Source organism: Gallus gallus, chromosome 4, assembly GCF_016699485.2.
Source record: "Gallus gallus isolate bGalGal1 chromosome 4, bGalGal1.mat.broiler.GRCg7b, whole genome shotgun sequence".
NCBI classification, from domain to species: Eukaryota; Metazoa; Chordata; class Aves; order Galliformes; family Phasianidae; genus Gallus; species Gallus gallus.
The window spans coordinates 38,007,980-38,024,965 of NC_052535.1; the positions used below are offsets into that span (position 1 = coordinate 38,007,980).

General features: G+C 36.5%; 1 protein-coding gene across 3 annotated transcripts in view; it reads left to right on the top strand.

The window, feature by feature from the left end:
* TBCK (TBC1 domain containing kinase) overlaps nt 1-16,986 on the top strand; it is a 94,691-nt gene that overhangs the window by 2,179 nt on the left and 75,526 nt on the right. For all 3 annotated transcript variants that reach the window (NM_001012577.2, NM_001396974.1, XM_025149626.3), the window contains exons 2-3: nt 3,529-3,763; nt 5,928-6,000. In NM_001012577.2, the coding sequence (NP_001012595.2) occupies nt 3,571-3,763; nt 5,928-6,000 (266 nt within the window). In that variant the 5' untranslated portion in view covers nt 3,529-3,570. The remainder of the gene's footprint in view (nt 1-3,528; nt 3,764-5,927; nt 6,001-16,986) is intronic.

A 16,986-nucleotide genomic window follows, 5' to 3' on the forward strand; every position in this document is an offset into this window, starting at 1 on the left:
TCTGTACATGCAGTGCCTCCTGAGCACCAATTGCCTCTGTGCAGCTGACTTGATTGCCTTAGCGCTGTTTCAGTGGAAAAATGATGGCTAGATAGTGGTAAACTTTGAATAAAAAATGTTTTCTTAGATCAGTCTGTGTTCAGAGGGACAACAAAGGAGCTTGTTAGGTGAACTGCTATCTTTCATATTTCAGTTCTTAATGTTTGGTATGGGAAGACAGTCTAGTGAAATAGTTCTAATCTAAATGTGGACTAATCTAAATCTAATAGTGGACTAATCTAAATCTAATCTAAATATGGACTAGATGCTTGCAAAGATCTATTTGCAGTGAGCTTTGCTGGAAATCTTGGTTACTGTTTCTGTGTATCTTAAAGCTTTCTAAGGGAGATTTGGATGCAAGGAGTGAGCTGAGGAGGGTCATTCAGAGGTATGATGCAAAACAGGCCGCCTCTGTGCCTCTAATCTTTATGCCAGACCTCTTTCGCAGATGCGGCAGACTGTCTCCCATATACTCAACAAATGGTGCTTTGGAAAGGACTCGGTAATTCTAGATGACGCTAATAAGACAAGTCATCACTTCCTCCTCCATCCTCACTGTTTTGGATTATCAGAATTGAATTTCCAGAATTCAGTCCTAGAATTGAATTTGCCTTAACTGTTCCTATTGACAATTTAAAATAATAAACATTTATTTTTCCTTTTCTCTTGTTACTTCACAGTAATAAGAAGGCTCTGCAGGATATAATTCATTCTTACAACGTATAAAATTAATGCAATGCGTGTCTTTTCTGTGTAGGAGAGATGAATTTCTATGAACTGTTGTGACCTGAACATGAGGAGAATGTGTAGCGCTCTGTATTTTTATAGTTCTACCAGATTTTTTTTTAGTGAAAATTCATTTAAAAATTCAGGTGGATTTTTAAAATGTGTGTAACGTTTATGTTTGAGTTTAGAAATGTCTGTTAGTGGATTAGAATACTGCAGTTGGAGAGAACTTTTAACTTGAGCTGTAACTGGTGGCCATTTAAGTTGGTGAAAGGACTGAGCTTTTAGTTTTGGTGTTACTTGAGTTAGTTGGTCAGTCCTTGGAGTCTACGGAAATGGAGAGTTAAGGACAGAGATCAGAGCTTAATTGTAAAGTTATATGTTGACAGAACTAGCTCTTTGCCAGCATAAGAGAAGATTTCTTTCATTGCTTTTTGTGGAGTCAACAGAATTAACTCTGTAACAAAAGGACTTGTTTTAATGCACACCTCTAAAATCGTTGATTCCTTTTAGTAGCTGTTAGGGACACTGTCTGCTTTTCTCATTTCTTCTGTTCTGTGTGGTTCCCACCCAAATGAAGTCAGCGATAGATGTGCGGTTGTCTGCTTGAAAACATTGCAAGTGATCTAATTCATCTTTGTACACAAAGTGCATCTAGAACACAAGAAAAGCTTAATCTCTTTAAAAGGTTATTGGATTTTTGATATTTAGCAATTTTTTCATTAAAACTTCTAAATGTCAGCTGAAAGCAGATGTAATGTTTTGAGTATTACTTTCTCCACAGTAACAACGAAAACATCTCTCATCTGAGTAAACATATTAAATATTTACACATACAGTCCATCACAATATTTGGCATAAGTTTACTCCTTCCACGCACCTCCCTGCCCAGACTATGGTTATGTTCATGTTTCTTTATTTTAAAGCAGTTATTGGAGGACTTGTGCCAAATAAGGTTATAATTCTCTTTCCAAATCAAAATTTTTTTCTTCCTGGCTAGTAAGTAGTTTCTTTTTGAAGCCAGGTAGTTCTTCTTGGCAAACACAGTGTTTTTACAGGAATCTGAACCTTGGATTATTGTAAAGATGCAGTGAAAGCTTCTCTATTGGAACTTGCTGCACACACATATATCTCTGTGCTTCCATTCAGTCCAGCCTATGTCTTTCTAATGGTATATTCTATTTGTTAGTTGTTTTTGAGAATCGTAAAATAAATCCTTTCCTAAAACATTAAATATTCATAAGATATGAAAACATTGTATCTTTACAAAGATTTTTGATCACAAAAATGCTACTATACAGAATCTGTGCTGTTTTTGTATTTTTGTTGTTGTTGTTTGAAGTTTGATGCCTTCATGCATTCATTCATATTATCTATGTAAGTATCTGTTAGAAGTTAAAGGACCATTCCTCACATCTTTGTTTCTTAAGGAGAAATGCCACATGCACACAAATGAGAGCTGTCTTATATTTGCTTTGTATCTTAAATCAGACTGCCTAATTAAATACAGAAGGTATGCCCTGTAATTTCCAGTCGTATAGACTCAGTAAATATGTCTGGTTTATAAGGATCGTTGTGCAACTCATTATGAGAACAGTATCTCAGCTGAGATTCTTAAAGGAAAGTGAGTTTTACTGTGAATTTTGAGTGGGGAGCAAGGTTGTGATGTTGACCAAAAGGTTGATATAACAGCAGTATTGAGCTTCATTACTGATCGGTCTAATTCTTCAACCTTTTCTTGTTATTTCTTGAAGCCCCTACAATGATAAAAGTTTTATCACATCTGGTTTGAAAGAATTATCTTGGTTTTATACTATAAGCTTTTCCTGTTATTTCTTTTATGGGCTTCAAATCCCACGGGTTCCTCCTCTTTGCCAATTTTTCTGGTGCAACTCTATACCTGTTTCTATGCTTTGGAGCTTATAATTACCTTTCTCTAACTGATGAGAGAGTTGGATGTGCTTTCCAGATTAGATGGTGGGCTCTTGCTGTTGATTACATGCACAGAGGCCTCTGGAGTTGAAGTTAGCTGAATGGTAGTCTTCTGCATAGGGTCACTGATGAAGCTTTTTCTGTTCTGTGGTTTCTTGTCATGTTATGTGGGAATGCTTCTCTGTCACAGCTTGCAGGCCAGAGCTCACTGAAGAGCGCGTGAGCTTGGCTTTTTTATCTCTGATTGTGGATGTGCTGTTATACACGAGTATATGTGTTCCACACTGACATATTCTATAGGTTGCTTCCTTAATTTGTTAGTCAGTGTGGGAGCTAGTATTTTACCTATGGGGAGGAAAGAAATATTGGTAGGACAGAAGACTGTTATTTTGTAGCTTAGAATATTAGAAATCCAGTATGTAGATGCTGGATTATCATGAAAGAAGCCTAGATTTGTGGCCTGCTGGTACAAGGTGGTACTTCAGAAGAGTGTTTTCTCTTTAGAGTGATTACTGGTTTTTAAATAAAGAACCTTCTATATTGCAGAATTGCTCTGAAGGTTGTCTGTGTTAAAGCATTTGTGTGCTGCTAAAACCAGTTTTGATTGTTAAGTCTTTAAAACTGTCACTATTTTCGTGTTTAAATGTAATGGTTATGATGCAGCAGCACTGTGTGATTAATATAATCGTGTTAATTATGCAAAAATATCCAGTCCCCCTTAATGAGGAAGAAAAAAATATAAGTGCATTATTGAATAAACAACTCATAAGATGAGTTACAAGAATGTGTGTCGTTTGTGTGTAAACTTTTTATCTATGTTTTCTTTTTAAGGAACAGGATCTGCTTGGAAGAGCTTAAGATTGGGTAGAGAAGATGTTTCCTTTAAGAGATACTGAGATGGGTGCTTCCACCTTCTTTGCCTCAGCTCTTCCACATGATGTCTGTGGAAGTAATGGCCTCCCTCTGACACCCAACTCCATCAAAATTTTAGGGAGGTTTCAAATCCTTAAAACAATCACCCATCCTAGACTTTGCCAGTATGTTGATATTACCAGAGGTAAACATGGTGAGTATCTGTTTAATAAGGATATTTAATGCTTGGTTATTGTTATAGTTTTATGAAAAAATATCTGAAGATGACTGAGCATAATATTGCCTGTATAGCACCTGTTAAAGAAGATTGCTGGTTTGCGGACTCAAAATAACTGCATGCTGTTCTGTAACTGGTGATACTGGTGACTGTGTTTCGTATTTGCACAGTCAAGGCAGAGACTACTCATGTTTTCTTTTGTTACACATCATGCTAACTGATAAAAGCTAAAAATTTTGCTGCTCAGTTCACAGAATCACAGAATCCGTTGTTGCACTGTGACTTTGAAATACATCTATTTTTTTTTATGCCAAGCTCCTATGCTGTGTTCGTGTGATCAGTTTCATATGATGGTTAAATCTCTTGTACATTTGCAGCTGTTCTAGAGTCTCAGTCTCAGCTTCCTTTTCCTTAGTGTCTCAGCTTCCTTTCTTTTTTTTTTCTTTTGATTTCTAGCTGTTTTAAGATCTCTCCCACTAACAATTACTTTATTCTAGTACAGAGGGTTTTTTTTTTTTAAATAACTGTTGTCACATGTATTTTTAGCTCAAATAAGGCTTTAGTTGTTTTTCCTGTTCCACATGATCTCATTCTGTTGCAAGCTCAGTGGGACAACAGCACTTAATTTCCAGAAAAAGTCTGCAACACCTGTGATAGAATTTATATGGTTGCCAGCCTCAGCTGTTAAACCAACAGTGGTCCAATATAAAAATGCATTCTGTGAATTTGTTTGATCAGTTACACTGTCTCATAAAGTCAAACAGGTGATGTATTTTCCTTTAGAATGCAGAGTGATAGGATGTTTCAGATTTTTAGAGAATTGTGATAATGCCACATTATGTCACAACATAAACGTGTTGTGAAGTGTTCCGAGGGGCTGTTAGGAAGGGAGTGTGCAGAAGTTCTTTTAGTGTGTTTTCATTTGCTCTCAAACTCATAACTTTTTAGATTTCTGTAGCCAGGAGATCTAGAAAGATCGTTTATTTTCATCTTAATTTTGCTAGTACCTCTTGAAGCAGAAAATGGGATTTACTTATTGTAGTGTTCAAGGTGAGAGATTAAGAAACATTAGCCACCATAACCATTAGATACAAAAGATAAATAGGCAAAGTTGGCCCGTTTGACAGTGAAGACTCTGCAGTGTGAAGGTTTGAGTGCATATAAACACAAAGGAAAATACTTGATAATTAAAATGGTTTGCAGAAAAGCAAGTAAAACATTTAACTGTGAAGTCACTATATTGGTTAGAATAACAAGTAATTGATTTCAAAAATATGGCTTTTCTTGCAAACATACTAACATTGATGGGAAATTTTATTCTTCTGATACTGACAGTTCTTCTCTTGTTAATCCTATGCATAGTGATTTGATGTTATTTTTCTTCAAAATGTCACTTAGGACTTGTGTGCCTCGAAGTATTTTCCATCTTTGTTACTGTAAGTCTTGTAAGACTACTATATTTGGGATAGTTACTTTGATTCGGTTTTGAATTTGAAAGTTCACTCCTAGCTGTTCTGTGAGTAGCAGAAGTGAAAACCTCCTCCCCTGTGCACTGTCTTGTACCATCATCTTCCTTTTATATTTGCTAACTTCAGTGTAACAATCGCTTTCTTTTCCTCTGTATTCAGAGCCAGCCCATCGATATCCAGAATATGTGATATTTTTCTAGGCAAGAAAAACTATAGCTGGCAGTGTGTGAGCTGGTTGATCAGATCTGAGATTCCCATGCTCCTTCTGAATCCTTTTCCTCACCTGTTCATCAAAGTTGATGTTACTTTAAATCTCTCTTGTCTACCCAGCTGGAGATTTCTGCAAACACATAGATGCTAATCTTTGAGACCTCTGTTCAGTCAAATTTGACTGTCATTGTCTGAGGGGTTCAAAATTCACTAGGTTACTGAGTAGATGAATTGCCAGTACTTTTGTGCAAGAAAACAAGAAAGATGTGTTTTAGTCAGGTTGTCTCGTCTATATTTCATAAATGAAAATGATTGTGATGTTATGTGCTACTTGCATACAACTCAATATGTGTAATTTTACGTACAGTGTATGTCAAAATACTGTAACGTCTGCCAAGTGGGTACTGAGAGGTCTAAACCTGGATTCTTATGTACTTTTTTTTTTCTTTTTTTCTTATTAGAGAGACTGGTTGTGGCTGCTGAACACTGTGAAAATAGTCTGGAAGATTTGCTACGAGAGGGAAAACCAGTCAGGTAAGGTGTCAAGTTAAACTCAAAGCCACTTTTCAAAGCTTGACATATCTGTAGCAAAGTCCTAGCCTCTTTTTTTTTTCTTTAAACTTTTGCTAGTTTACATAAATTGTATTCCGTTAAAGCTCAGCATATAAACATTGTTTATCAGATGAATGCATGCCTAGAGTACACGTTTCTGTACCATTCAAGAAGCTAGAGGAGTTATGGGGAATTATATTGCAACTGAAATACTTTGTGACTCAATGTTGTCTGTCTTGTAATAGTAGTTTTGGATTTTCTTTTTTTAGAACACAATCAAACTTTTTATAGGGTCAGTATCTTCCGAAGAATTAATTTGAGTTTTTTTTTGTCTACCTGGTGATGAAATTCTGCTTTTGCTAGAAGGGAGAGAATTTGATGCATGCAGACATCCATCAGCTTATTAATTAGAGACTGGACAGGATATAAGATACCTAAGCCTGGCTGCTAGTAAGCAGTTTTAATTTGGGTTAATATAGTCACTTCAGCAAGACTTTGGTCAAAAGTTAAGAACACTAGTTTTCATGCCAGAGTGTATAGAATAGTTGAGCTTTATCTTTAAAGAAACAAACATAATTCATTTCAGGCTTGTTGCTGGAAGTTGTAACGGTAATTTTAAATGTAAAGCACCTATCTGTATTGCCTTTGGAGCAAAGACGACCCTTCTCCTGAAGAGTAAATAACACAGGAATCATGAAGAGTGGAGGAAAAGAAGCATGGTATCTTGCTATCCCAAGTGTGTTGGCTGGTTATTTCTAGAACACAAAAATACAAACTTCACATGTTTGGAGAAATCCAGTCTCTTCAATCTAGTTTCTCAAAGGTTTATACCACACATTAGGTCTCACACTCTTGACATTCATGTAAGCTTAGTAAATACACTGGCTTAGGAAAAATGTCTGATTTTTTTTTTTTTTTTTTTTTGTGTATGTCTTCCCAATTAACTGCAGTTAGCACTAGGCATCTTAAGTGAGCTATGCTTGATGAAATAGTATCCAGGTAGAGTTCCTGTGATTCATCACAAGTGAGATTTGAAATAAGGAGTAGTACTGACTGAAGCCTTTTTAGCCATGTAGCCCCTAAATGGAATGCTAACAATGTTTTTAGGAAGAGGTAAATCTAAATACAGAATGCTCTGTTGACTGTATGTTAGCTTTTGGTGAACTTCAGCTTGTATGTCATTCTGTGTTGCAGAGGAATGTTAGGCAAGTATGGCTTCTGTTTTCTTTTTTCAGATAGAGAGGTATTTAAAGATGATGTGTAAAGGGCTTTTCATGTGTGATATAAATTACAGCCCTTCAAACAGCTTTGCATCAGGTTCCTATTGTGCAAAGTTCCAGAAATAGTGAAAGCATCAGAAGCTCTATTCTTCCCAGTTCTCACACTGATTTTTGAACATGTGTATCTTGGTGTCGGATGAGTAGCAGCCCAGTCTGCCTGCTGTCTCTTGACTGTTTTTGAAAAAGCATGCATGAAGCCATTTCAGTTTTCTTTGAATTGCTTGATACAATTCGTACTTATATTTTGTTGCTATGGGGGGAAAAAAAAATCTCTCTCAAAATTCTATAAATGAATCTTTATCGCACAGCCATTGTGGTCTGTATGCACATCTGTCATGCCCCTCTTTATCAGCAGGTGTTTTGTGGCATCCAGAAAGATTTTTGAGATATTTTTAGGTGGTTTGTTGAGGGACACAGGTTGTTGTTTTGACATGCTAAGGGAAGGTACTTAGTCTACTATAGCTATCTTGGCTATTTTGGCTGTCCTTCTGTTGAGAAAGTGCAGAAAGCCTGGCATTACTTTTTCCTTTAGACTTGACATAGTAGAATAATTTACATCAGAAAAGACTCTTTGTTTCTCTATGAGTCAGCTGGTATTTTTTAAGGAAGTTGTGACATATAGCCTGTATGTATGTTCCTAACTTTAAGAGACGTCAGTGATTCATCTACTGTAAATAACGGCCTTTGTGATAGTACATAAGAGAGAAATTATGTTCACAAAAAAAAAAAAAAGAAATTTCTTGCAAGACTGACATTTGCCCCCTCCCTGGAAGCACTCAAGGCCAGGCGGGATGGGGCTTTGAGCAACCCGGTCTAGTGGGAGGTGTCCCTGCCTACAGCAGGGGGGTTGAAACTAGATCATCTTAAGGGTCCCTTCCAACCTAAACCGTTCTATGGTTCTGTGGTTTTCCCTCTATCTTTTTCGTTTTTTTTTAATTCTTAAATTAAAACAGACCTTTTTTGTTTCTTTTCTGAGACATATAAATTTCTGGAAACAACTTGGATGGACTAATTCCCAGTTACTGGTTATCTGAACTGTCAGTATTAATTACCTTTGGAGGGAAATATTTGACTTTTTCTATGTATTTTGATTGCATTTGTGAATGATAGCAAAGCTGGTTACACATCCGGACTTGATATGTATGCTATTGCAATTAATTTTATACGCTGTTTATGGAATGTGAAAAGCTGCTCTTCTGGTCTCTAGATTAATTCTCCTTATGCTTGCCAGTAACCTAAGTCCTTTGCACCTGTACCACAAGCTGATGTAAAATCAGCAGGAAATCTTCTATTATGCTGGTGCTGAAATTCAAGACGTCATGTTATGGACTGTCCATCTTTCCATACATACTGGAAAACAGGCCGTACAGCTGTCTGGTAGTTATTTGCAGTTAATCTTGTCTGAAGTCATGCATCAAGTGTAGCACACATTCCCTAATATATGAATTATGGTTTAAAAAAAAAAATACAGCTGAGTAATTAACCTCAGAGTTTTATCAGCTTTTCCAATTGTAGTGAATCACTTGCACATAGGGGCCAAATACTGGAAATCAGAGCTCTTACCATCAACCTAACCTTCTCTGTTGCTGGGCAGTAAGTCATATTTCTGAGCATACCACCAAAAGTTTCTAAAATCTGGATTTGTGATATACTTAGGAATGCAGTCATAATACTGTGGCAGCACACTCCAAGAGTTGTACAATGATTTGCAATTGTCCTTAAAATTAATGTGCTCAACTTCACTTGCAAAATTTAATGCTAGTGTTTTGTAACTCATAGCTGGATTATTTTCTTCTCTGAGTGATGTATTTTTGGGATCCTAAAAGTAGCACGTGCCGTGGTTGCAACTATCATCCAAATTTCAGTAACTCTCCAGTGGATGAAATGAGTAGATTTCTTGCAATTCTTCTTGTGTGTAACCAGATGCAGAAAAGGAATTCAGCAGTTTTCAGTGTCTTCCATGTTTGTTTGTTTTTTTTCTGAGGGTAGCCACATGAACATTGTTCCCTTATTGTTTAGTCCTAATTTATTATCCTGTGTGTTTTTATTGTGAGTCAGAGAAAGTAAGTACTTAATTTTAGCTAGTAACAGTCATATTATTCAAAGATTAGCTCTCAAATTAGTATGGTGAGGAGTCTTAATTTCTTAAAGAGCTAGGAACTCGTGTGCGTAGCGAAGCGCAATGGTAAATACCTGATTTAAGCATGTAGCATTTTAGTGCTGCTTGGAGATTTGAAAATGTGTCTTAAAGTCTGGCTGACTTCCTCTGTGTCTCCTTGTGCACGCAAGGATTTATTGTAAATGAGTTGAACATAAGTCACAAAAAATCATGAAGGATTAAACTATTGTACTTCAGAAGTCTCACTAAGGGTAGTTTTCATGTTTGCGGTAGCCAAAACTTTACTAGCTTTGCTAAGTTACCGGTTCTTTTAGCGCTGGTGATACCACCAGAATGTAGCATTTGAATTTATTTTTAAGATTCTCCATCTTTTAAACACGTTTAAAACTATTCCTGTGGGATACCTCTGCCAGACAGTGTTAAAGGAGTTATTTTCTGTGCTTCTGTGCTGTTAGAAGAGGACTTGGGAGCTTTTCCTTTTCTGTCACACTTGGAGTGTGGTTGTTCTTTCAAGAAGCTGGTCTGCGCTTGTATTCATAATAATAAAAATGCCAGCAAATAGTGACATTCAGCAGACTTTTGGCACCTATAGTTGAGTTTCTGAATTGGTTTTCAATTTGCGGCTTGGGCAGTCTACGCTTATTCCTTTCTTCAATCAAATATAGTCGTATGTTTTGAAAGTCAGGGTTTTCAAAAATTACTAGTGAACCATAAGAGATGCAAGGTACAGTTTGTTACGCATGCAACATTTGATTGGATGCAGGCCGTGTCCACAGCTGTTTACTAGTTTGGAGAAAACATGAGCTGACTGATTCGGATGACTACATTTTTATTTGACTGTATTAAACAGTTGTCTGCGCATCGATTACATTTTGTTATGCTGTCTTTGCTGTTAATGTACCTTTGGCAAACTTGAAGCAAAGCTATGTAATAGAAGATAGTGGTAAATGTAGGGTAGGGGGAAAGCAGTTTTTGAGTAGCCAGGGATTCCTCAAAAATTTTGTAAGTCAGGTGCAAATCATCAAAAGGCTGATGGTTTTACATGATTTGACTTGAAGAGCTGCATATGAGCAGAACTTCAAGGGCAGGGTGCATTCTGCTTTGAATCAAGTCTGTGCTGGAATTTCACATGAGAAATCCATATGTCATAAAGAGGTTGCATTTAGCAAGGATAAATGGTCAAGTAGTGAAATGGAGTGGCATTAATAAATAAACTTGTTAAAAATTAGTTTTTTTTTCCAAACCATCTGTGAGAATCTCTATTTTGGTTGTTTAGTGGCTGCTCTTTGCCTTTTGTTTCTGTCCAATAGTTTGTTTCCAAAACTATGATGAAAGATTAGACATTAGTCCTGACTTGTTTGTGTGTTATTCGGTACTGCTTTTCTCAACATAAGCATATTTTGATTTCTGTAAGTATGAGGGTTGCTCTGAAAGTAATGCCTTTCATTTTATGATGTTGGCCTGTGACTTTAGGGGGGTGGATGTCGGTGATACAGCAATGGAAATTGAACCTTCCCACCAGTATTCCATTACATTTTGTTGCTGTGTGACAGATGGCAGCAGAGGGGGCAGTCTTACAGAATGGCATCTGATATGGAAGTGCGTATGGAGCAAAGGTGTGAGACTGAATTCCTGTATGTGGAAAAAATTACACCCATTGACTTTCATCAATGCTTGCTGAGCACTTATGGAGATGGAACAGTGGATGTGAGTGTGGCGAGGGGATGGGTGGTGAATTTCTGTAGTGGCAACAGTAATGTGAAAGATAAGCCACCTTCTGGATGGCCATTCAGATCTTAATGAATGCAACATGCACACTCTTGTTCATCATACGTGCAAAAATGCACAGCTAACTGTGGTACCTATGTTGTAAAATGGTATTGTAGCTGAGAGATTACCCTTTCAAATGGAGTTATTGTGCGTGATTACAGAGTGCCCTGTCCTTCTGTCTGACAACTTCTGTTAAATGAACTTCTTCTACATACAGCTGCATCAATCTCTATTTGTCCATTTGATGACATTTCTTATGTTAGTTAAAAGGCAGTTTGATATAAATTGTATGTCAATTAGTACATTTATAGCCTTTGGTCACAGGCATCTGGTTTGGCTACATGCAAGTTTATTGTTACCTCTCGATAGGTGTTTCCTGCCTGTTGCAGTGACGCAGACTGGAGTATAGATCAAAGTCATGCACTTCTAATGCCTTCAGGAATATTGGTTGCTAGCTACAAAATTTCTAACAGCACTGTTGCTTATTGGCCTACTTGCAAAGTCCCTTTGATCACCTGCATTTGCAGACTGCTCTTCACTTGGAACTTTCTGTTCTGTTTCACTTTTGCATAGCATCTGTACCATCAATGTAAGGATCCAGACTTTTTTGAGCTAACTACTAAGATGTATCTAAGTATGACTTTTAACCTTTAGATATTTAGGTTAAAAAACAAGAACAAGAAAACTGAACTGTTAGAAAAGCACTTGCAAAATCTACTGGTTTTCAGGAAATGTCTGGCTTTGAGAGGAAACCTGTGCACTGCTGCTGTTTCTGTTCATAGGTTTAAAAATTATGTTGCACTGTTATAAAATGTTTATCTGTGTATGCTTGTTTATTTAAATTAGGAATGTGGCTTATTCCTAATGCTTGATCTCATCATGCAAAGAAAGCTAAAGTGCAGGCAGAGATATTTGTAAAGACATTGTTTTAATGCAGTTTTATAAAGATTTGGGTGCTTTTCCTGTTATCCAGTAACTCTTAAAAGAAAGGATGTTTGGTTATTGTTATAGTATTGATCCTTACTGGAATCAGTGGTTGTATGTATTACTTTGAAATTACTAGTGTTTCTTGCGCTAGGTTGTGTTCAAGAGGACTATTTTGTTCAGAGAAGCTGAATTCTTTAAGAGAAATGAGTTCTTCAGTTGTTAAGTTTTTGAAGGAGAGGAATGCTTGCTTTTTTATATCTTGAGCATTTTGAAATTGTTTTTCGGCTTGTCGTGCACTCAGCAGTGATTTTGGACTAATTTAATCCCAGAACGAATGAGTAAAAAATCTTGGATTTTTCCAGGAACAGGAAAGAATGGGATTGAGAACCCACTGTTACTAACATTTTCTCTCACTGTTTAGTACAGTCAAAGCCACATTAATTTATTATACTTGATCTCTGAATTCAAGCAATATTTTAATGGCGCCCTGCTTTGGGTGCCTGGGAGCAAAAGCAGTATTTCCAGGAGCTCATCTGTTCTGTTCTCTTCCAGCATAGTGAAGAACGCAACATCTGTCCAAGCTGGGAAAGGTTCAAAGATAAGGAAACACTGGATTGTGCAGTACCTGCTTGCTCTGTGATTAATTTATCTTTGGCTGCCAGACATGACTGAAATTTGTGCGATTTTATGATGAAAATATAAAGGCAGATATAAATTCTTTCCTGTCTACTATCAGAAATATTTTGTAGTCTCTAAAAAGTTATTCAGATTTAAACTGTGTGACAGGAAATCTTCAGAGACCTACATACGATGACAGTGAAAAAATAAAATAAGCACTGGAGACATTTATCTTTATTTAGGGTATGGTTCACTTTTTGGTTCCTTTTAGTGCAAAATTTCCAGCAAATCTTGAGCAGACAATCATTTTATTTTCTAGTGAGGTTTTTCTACCCTTAAAATTTGTTCAAACGTGATAAATACATACGAGTCAGCTTCTACTGTTTTACTTGGGGCACCTTTAAAGTAATAAAATGTTTTTTTCCATAAAGAAAAGCAAAACCAACACTACAATCTTACATTAAACATGATTCAGCCAACACAATTTCCTACTTTTTGGCTCTGAACTTCTGTTATATTCAACAAATTAATTGTGAACTGGCAGAAATTACCAGGTTTATTTCTTCAAACACCTAAAAGCTTCCTTAAATATTCCTGTTTAGTGTCAGCTGCCTTACTAAGACTGAAAAGAACATTTAGCACTGTAAAATAAACGTTACAGTCCCCAGTGTATGTTGTGCGTACGTACGTTCTTCAAAGCAGAGAAGCTGACTTGCAAGTAAGTTTGCTGAAGGGGAAGGTTTTTGTGTTGTTGGGTTTTTTTGTTTGTTTGTTTTGCTTTGCTTTTTAGATGTGAAATGCTTCAAGTAGACTTGGAATTCTGTGTCTCTTTTGCACTTAATTCAGCCTGTGCATTTGCTATAACCCAAGGACTGTATGCATAATATAGAAATGAAAGCCCCTCATCAAAGACTCAACTGGAAGTACCATTTTTTTTAAAGTTTTATTTTTATGAAGAATGTCACTCTAAGCAAATAAATTCTTAGAAACCTTAATAATAATAAACTTTAATAATTATGACTCAAAATTATTCCTCTGCTCACAGCTGGAAGTCTGACAAGACCTACAGTCTTTTAATAATGTGATTGCAGTTTTTCCTACCAACAACTGTAGATGATGACCCACTCCTTTTCAGAATAAAAACTTCTGCGGAAATCCCACCGTGACATTAATCTTTATGACAGATAATCTTCACAGTTATCCTTATAAGGTGGATATAAGCTTATGGATTCTGGTTTATGAGAGTTGGCTTCTGCCTGGATAGAGGCACTGGTGACAGAAGACTCTTCTGTCCTCTTGTTGAGCTAAGCCTGAATGGTACAGAGGGGCAGGGTGAAAAAAGGCCGCTTTAGTGTCTGAAAGTAGCTTACCTTTAAGACATAAACTTTTGTTTTATTAAAGCAGTGCTTCAAACATAACATCTAAAGTGACCTGCTGATACAGTTCTTTCATATATACGTGGTTGTGTCTTTTCATTAAGAGAATGTTTTCCTTCTGTATTTGGTGTACAAGAGGAAGCTGCACTAAGCTAACCGTGGCGTGGAATGACAGATCTGGTTATATTCTGCCATCTACCCTGCTTCCTTTTCTTCCTGGCAAAGACAATACTGGCTAACTCTGTGCAGTGTTTTCTGTTATTGGAGGAAACGGAGAAGCAGGGATTGAATTAATCTGTATCCTGACAGCAAACCTTTGAAAAGCGCTAATTTTGAGTGACTAATGTAAATAGTACAGACACTTAGTGACTTTACAGAATTGCAGTTGAACAAGTGACATGGTAGTGTATGTTCAAAGAGCAACACTGGAAACTTTGAGTAGCTTTTGGATATTAATTGAATGGACTAACAACACAGGATGGGCAGTTCTTGTTAATTACTATGGTTTCCGATAGCTCTGGTGACTCAATTAGAAATTGATTCCTGGAAATTGATTAGTCTTTATTTTTGTTTCTTAGTAGAGATTAAGCAATCATTAAGGCTAGCATTTGACTGGAATCATAAGGATAGTGGAATTTCTTATATTCTTAAATTCTTGTAGAGTATGGTTGTGGTGTCTATAAAAATAATTTTATGATCTTCCTTTTGTAGGAGCACTTTAAATGTACAACGTAGTGTTGTTGTAATTGTCATTATATAGTCACATAAGCTGTGTGACTTTCTTAAATCATGAATATATTTGGGAGAGTGAGAAATGCAGAAGAATGGTTTTCCTTAATTTTCATCTTAATGAATACACCATTTTCTATTAGAAGACTCTTGAAACTTCTCTGGTAGTAGAAAATGTAGTAGACCAAATTTTCGTTCTTTAGGTGAATGCACTACTAACGTGGGTCGAGATCAGCAGCTCAGAATAGGATCTTTGCCCAGAGAGCGCATTGACCGATGCCTGGATTTGATAGGCTAACATGCTAGCTTCAGCTATCGAAAGGAGTATCTTCTTAAACATAGGAGAACTTGCTCTTTTGATTGTTGATTTAAGAGAGGATTGCACACCATGATTTTGTTTCACCTTCTACTCTCAAAACTGAGAGCATTTGTGTGATCTTTGCTAGCTCTTTTACTTTTTCAGTCACCTGTTCTCTATTGAAACATGCAATTTTATGTATTTAAGTCTGAAAAGATTGTTAGTATGTAATGTGATGGGGTGATTATGACAAATTTGTGAACCAGGTAAATTTTGATCTACAGCTGTTACCTTCTGACTACTTCTGACCTTAGCTGTCTTCAAAATTGTAGAGGTATGAACCAGACACTGATCTGCTGACATTTGACAATTGAAGGTGCAATTAGCAATTGGTTTTCAGATGTGTCCTTCACTTTAGCATGGAGTAAGGCAGGGAAATAACAGATGCCGGTAGTGTGACCGTTTGTCCTGCATCCTTTGGAAGTTATTTTTCCTTCAGTGGCTGTGTGCTTTAAGGCTCTGGTGATGCTGCTAACTGTACCTTTTACTGCACACTAGATGTGTAATAGACAAATGTCAAGTTCTCTGTACTTTGGAGAGTTGAAATCTAACATACTCTGTGCCTAAAAGTTTAGATACTGGTGCCTTCAGGTACGAATGAGGAATTGTCCTTGCCTAGAACATGGGGTTAGATTTCAGATTTGAAACTGTCATGGAAAGGTGTTTCTGAGCAGCTGGAGGTCTATTTCTTGCCTTTTAATTTATTAAAGGAAAATATCCTGACTGCAGTTGATTCTTTTATTACCTTTTTATATGTTGTCAGATTGGCTTTCTATACCTATCAGCTTGTGATAGATCTTGCCAGGATTACTGATCACAAAGCATGTGACCTTTCAGAGAATGCGAAAAGATTTTTATTATCTGACTTGAGTTGGTCTTAATTCTACTCTTACAATTCGTCAACTTTTTGGAGAAGTGAAAAGCATGAGATGTCATTACATCAAATGAAATGATGGCAATATGTGTGTAATCTCAGTTAATTACTTAATTACACAGAAGTCATTGTGTTAGGTTGATTTATTTTTTTGTTCTGGTAGTTGTTGTTGCTTTGTTTGTTTTTGTGCAAGATAGGGAAGTAAGCTCATTCCACTTGCTCTTGTTTTTTTTTTTTTTTTTATTGTCATCTGTGCATCTGTTTCTACTCTGCTGTTTATCTGAGAATGTGTAGTCTATGGTCAGGTTTCAGATGAGGGCTGTTTTACCTTATTTTACCATGTGGTGGCCAATGCTTTGTCATAGTGCTTTTTGGTCAAATTGGAAGTGTCATTATTCTACCGTTTACACCTGAGCCAACTTGAGGCCCGAGGGACAGAAAATTATTTCTCACAAGCTAATCAGTGGCAAGATCAAAATCTGGCAATTTGAATACATCTTTCTCTTTCTGTACATTAAAGGAGACCATGCTACAGGTTTCATTAAGACAGTGCTTTATGAGGTGTGCTTATTGTTTTCAGAACGTCTTTTGTTCATTTGCTCCCCCTGTATGTAGGATGAGTGCTGGATATCTTAAAGGAATTCAAGAGCTGTGTCTTAAAATTTGTGCTTTATGAGGAGGAGATGCATTGAAATCATTCAAAGTGATAACAATCTGAAAAATTATGTCTAAACATTTTTGTGTGCAATATGCTGTATATATGAGGTTCTTCCTTTTTTATCTATGCTTTCATCCACTGTTTTATGGATTTTTTTATTGGATGTTACAAGTTGAGACCTTCATAAAAATGTAACATCGTTTGTGTTGCTTTTAAAGTCATGCTTCCAGTTTAAAACTGTTTAAAAAAAGAGGAATGA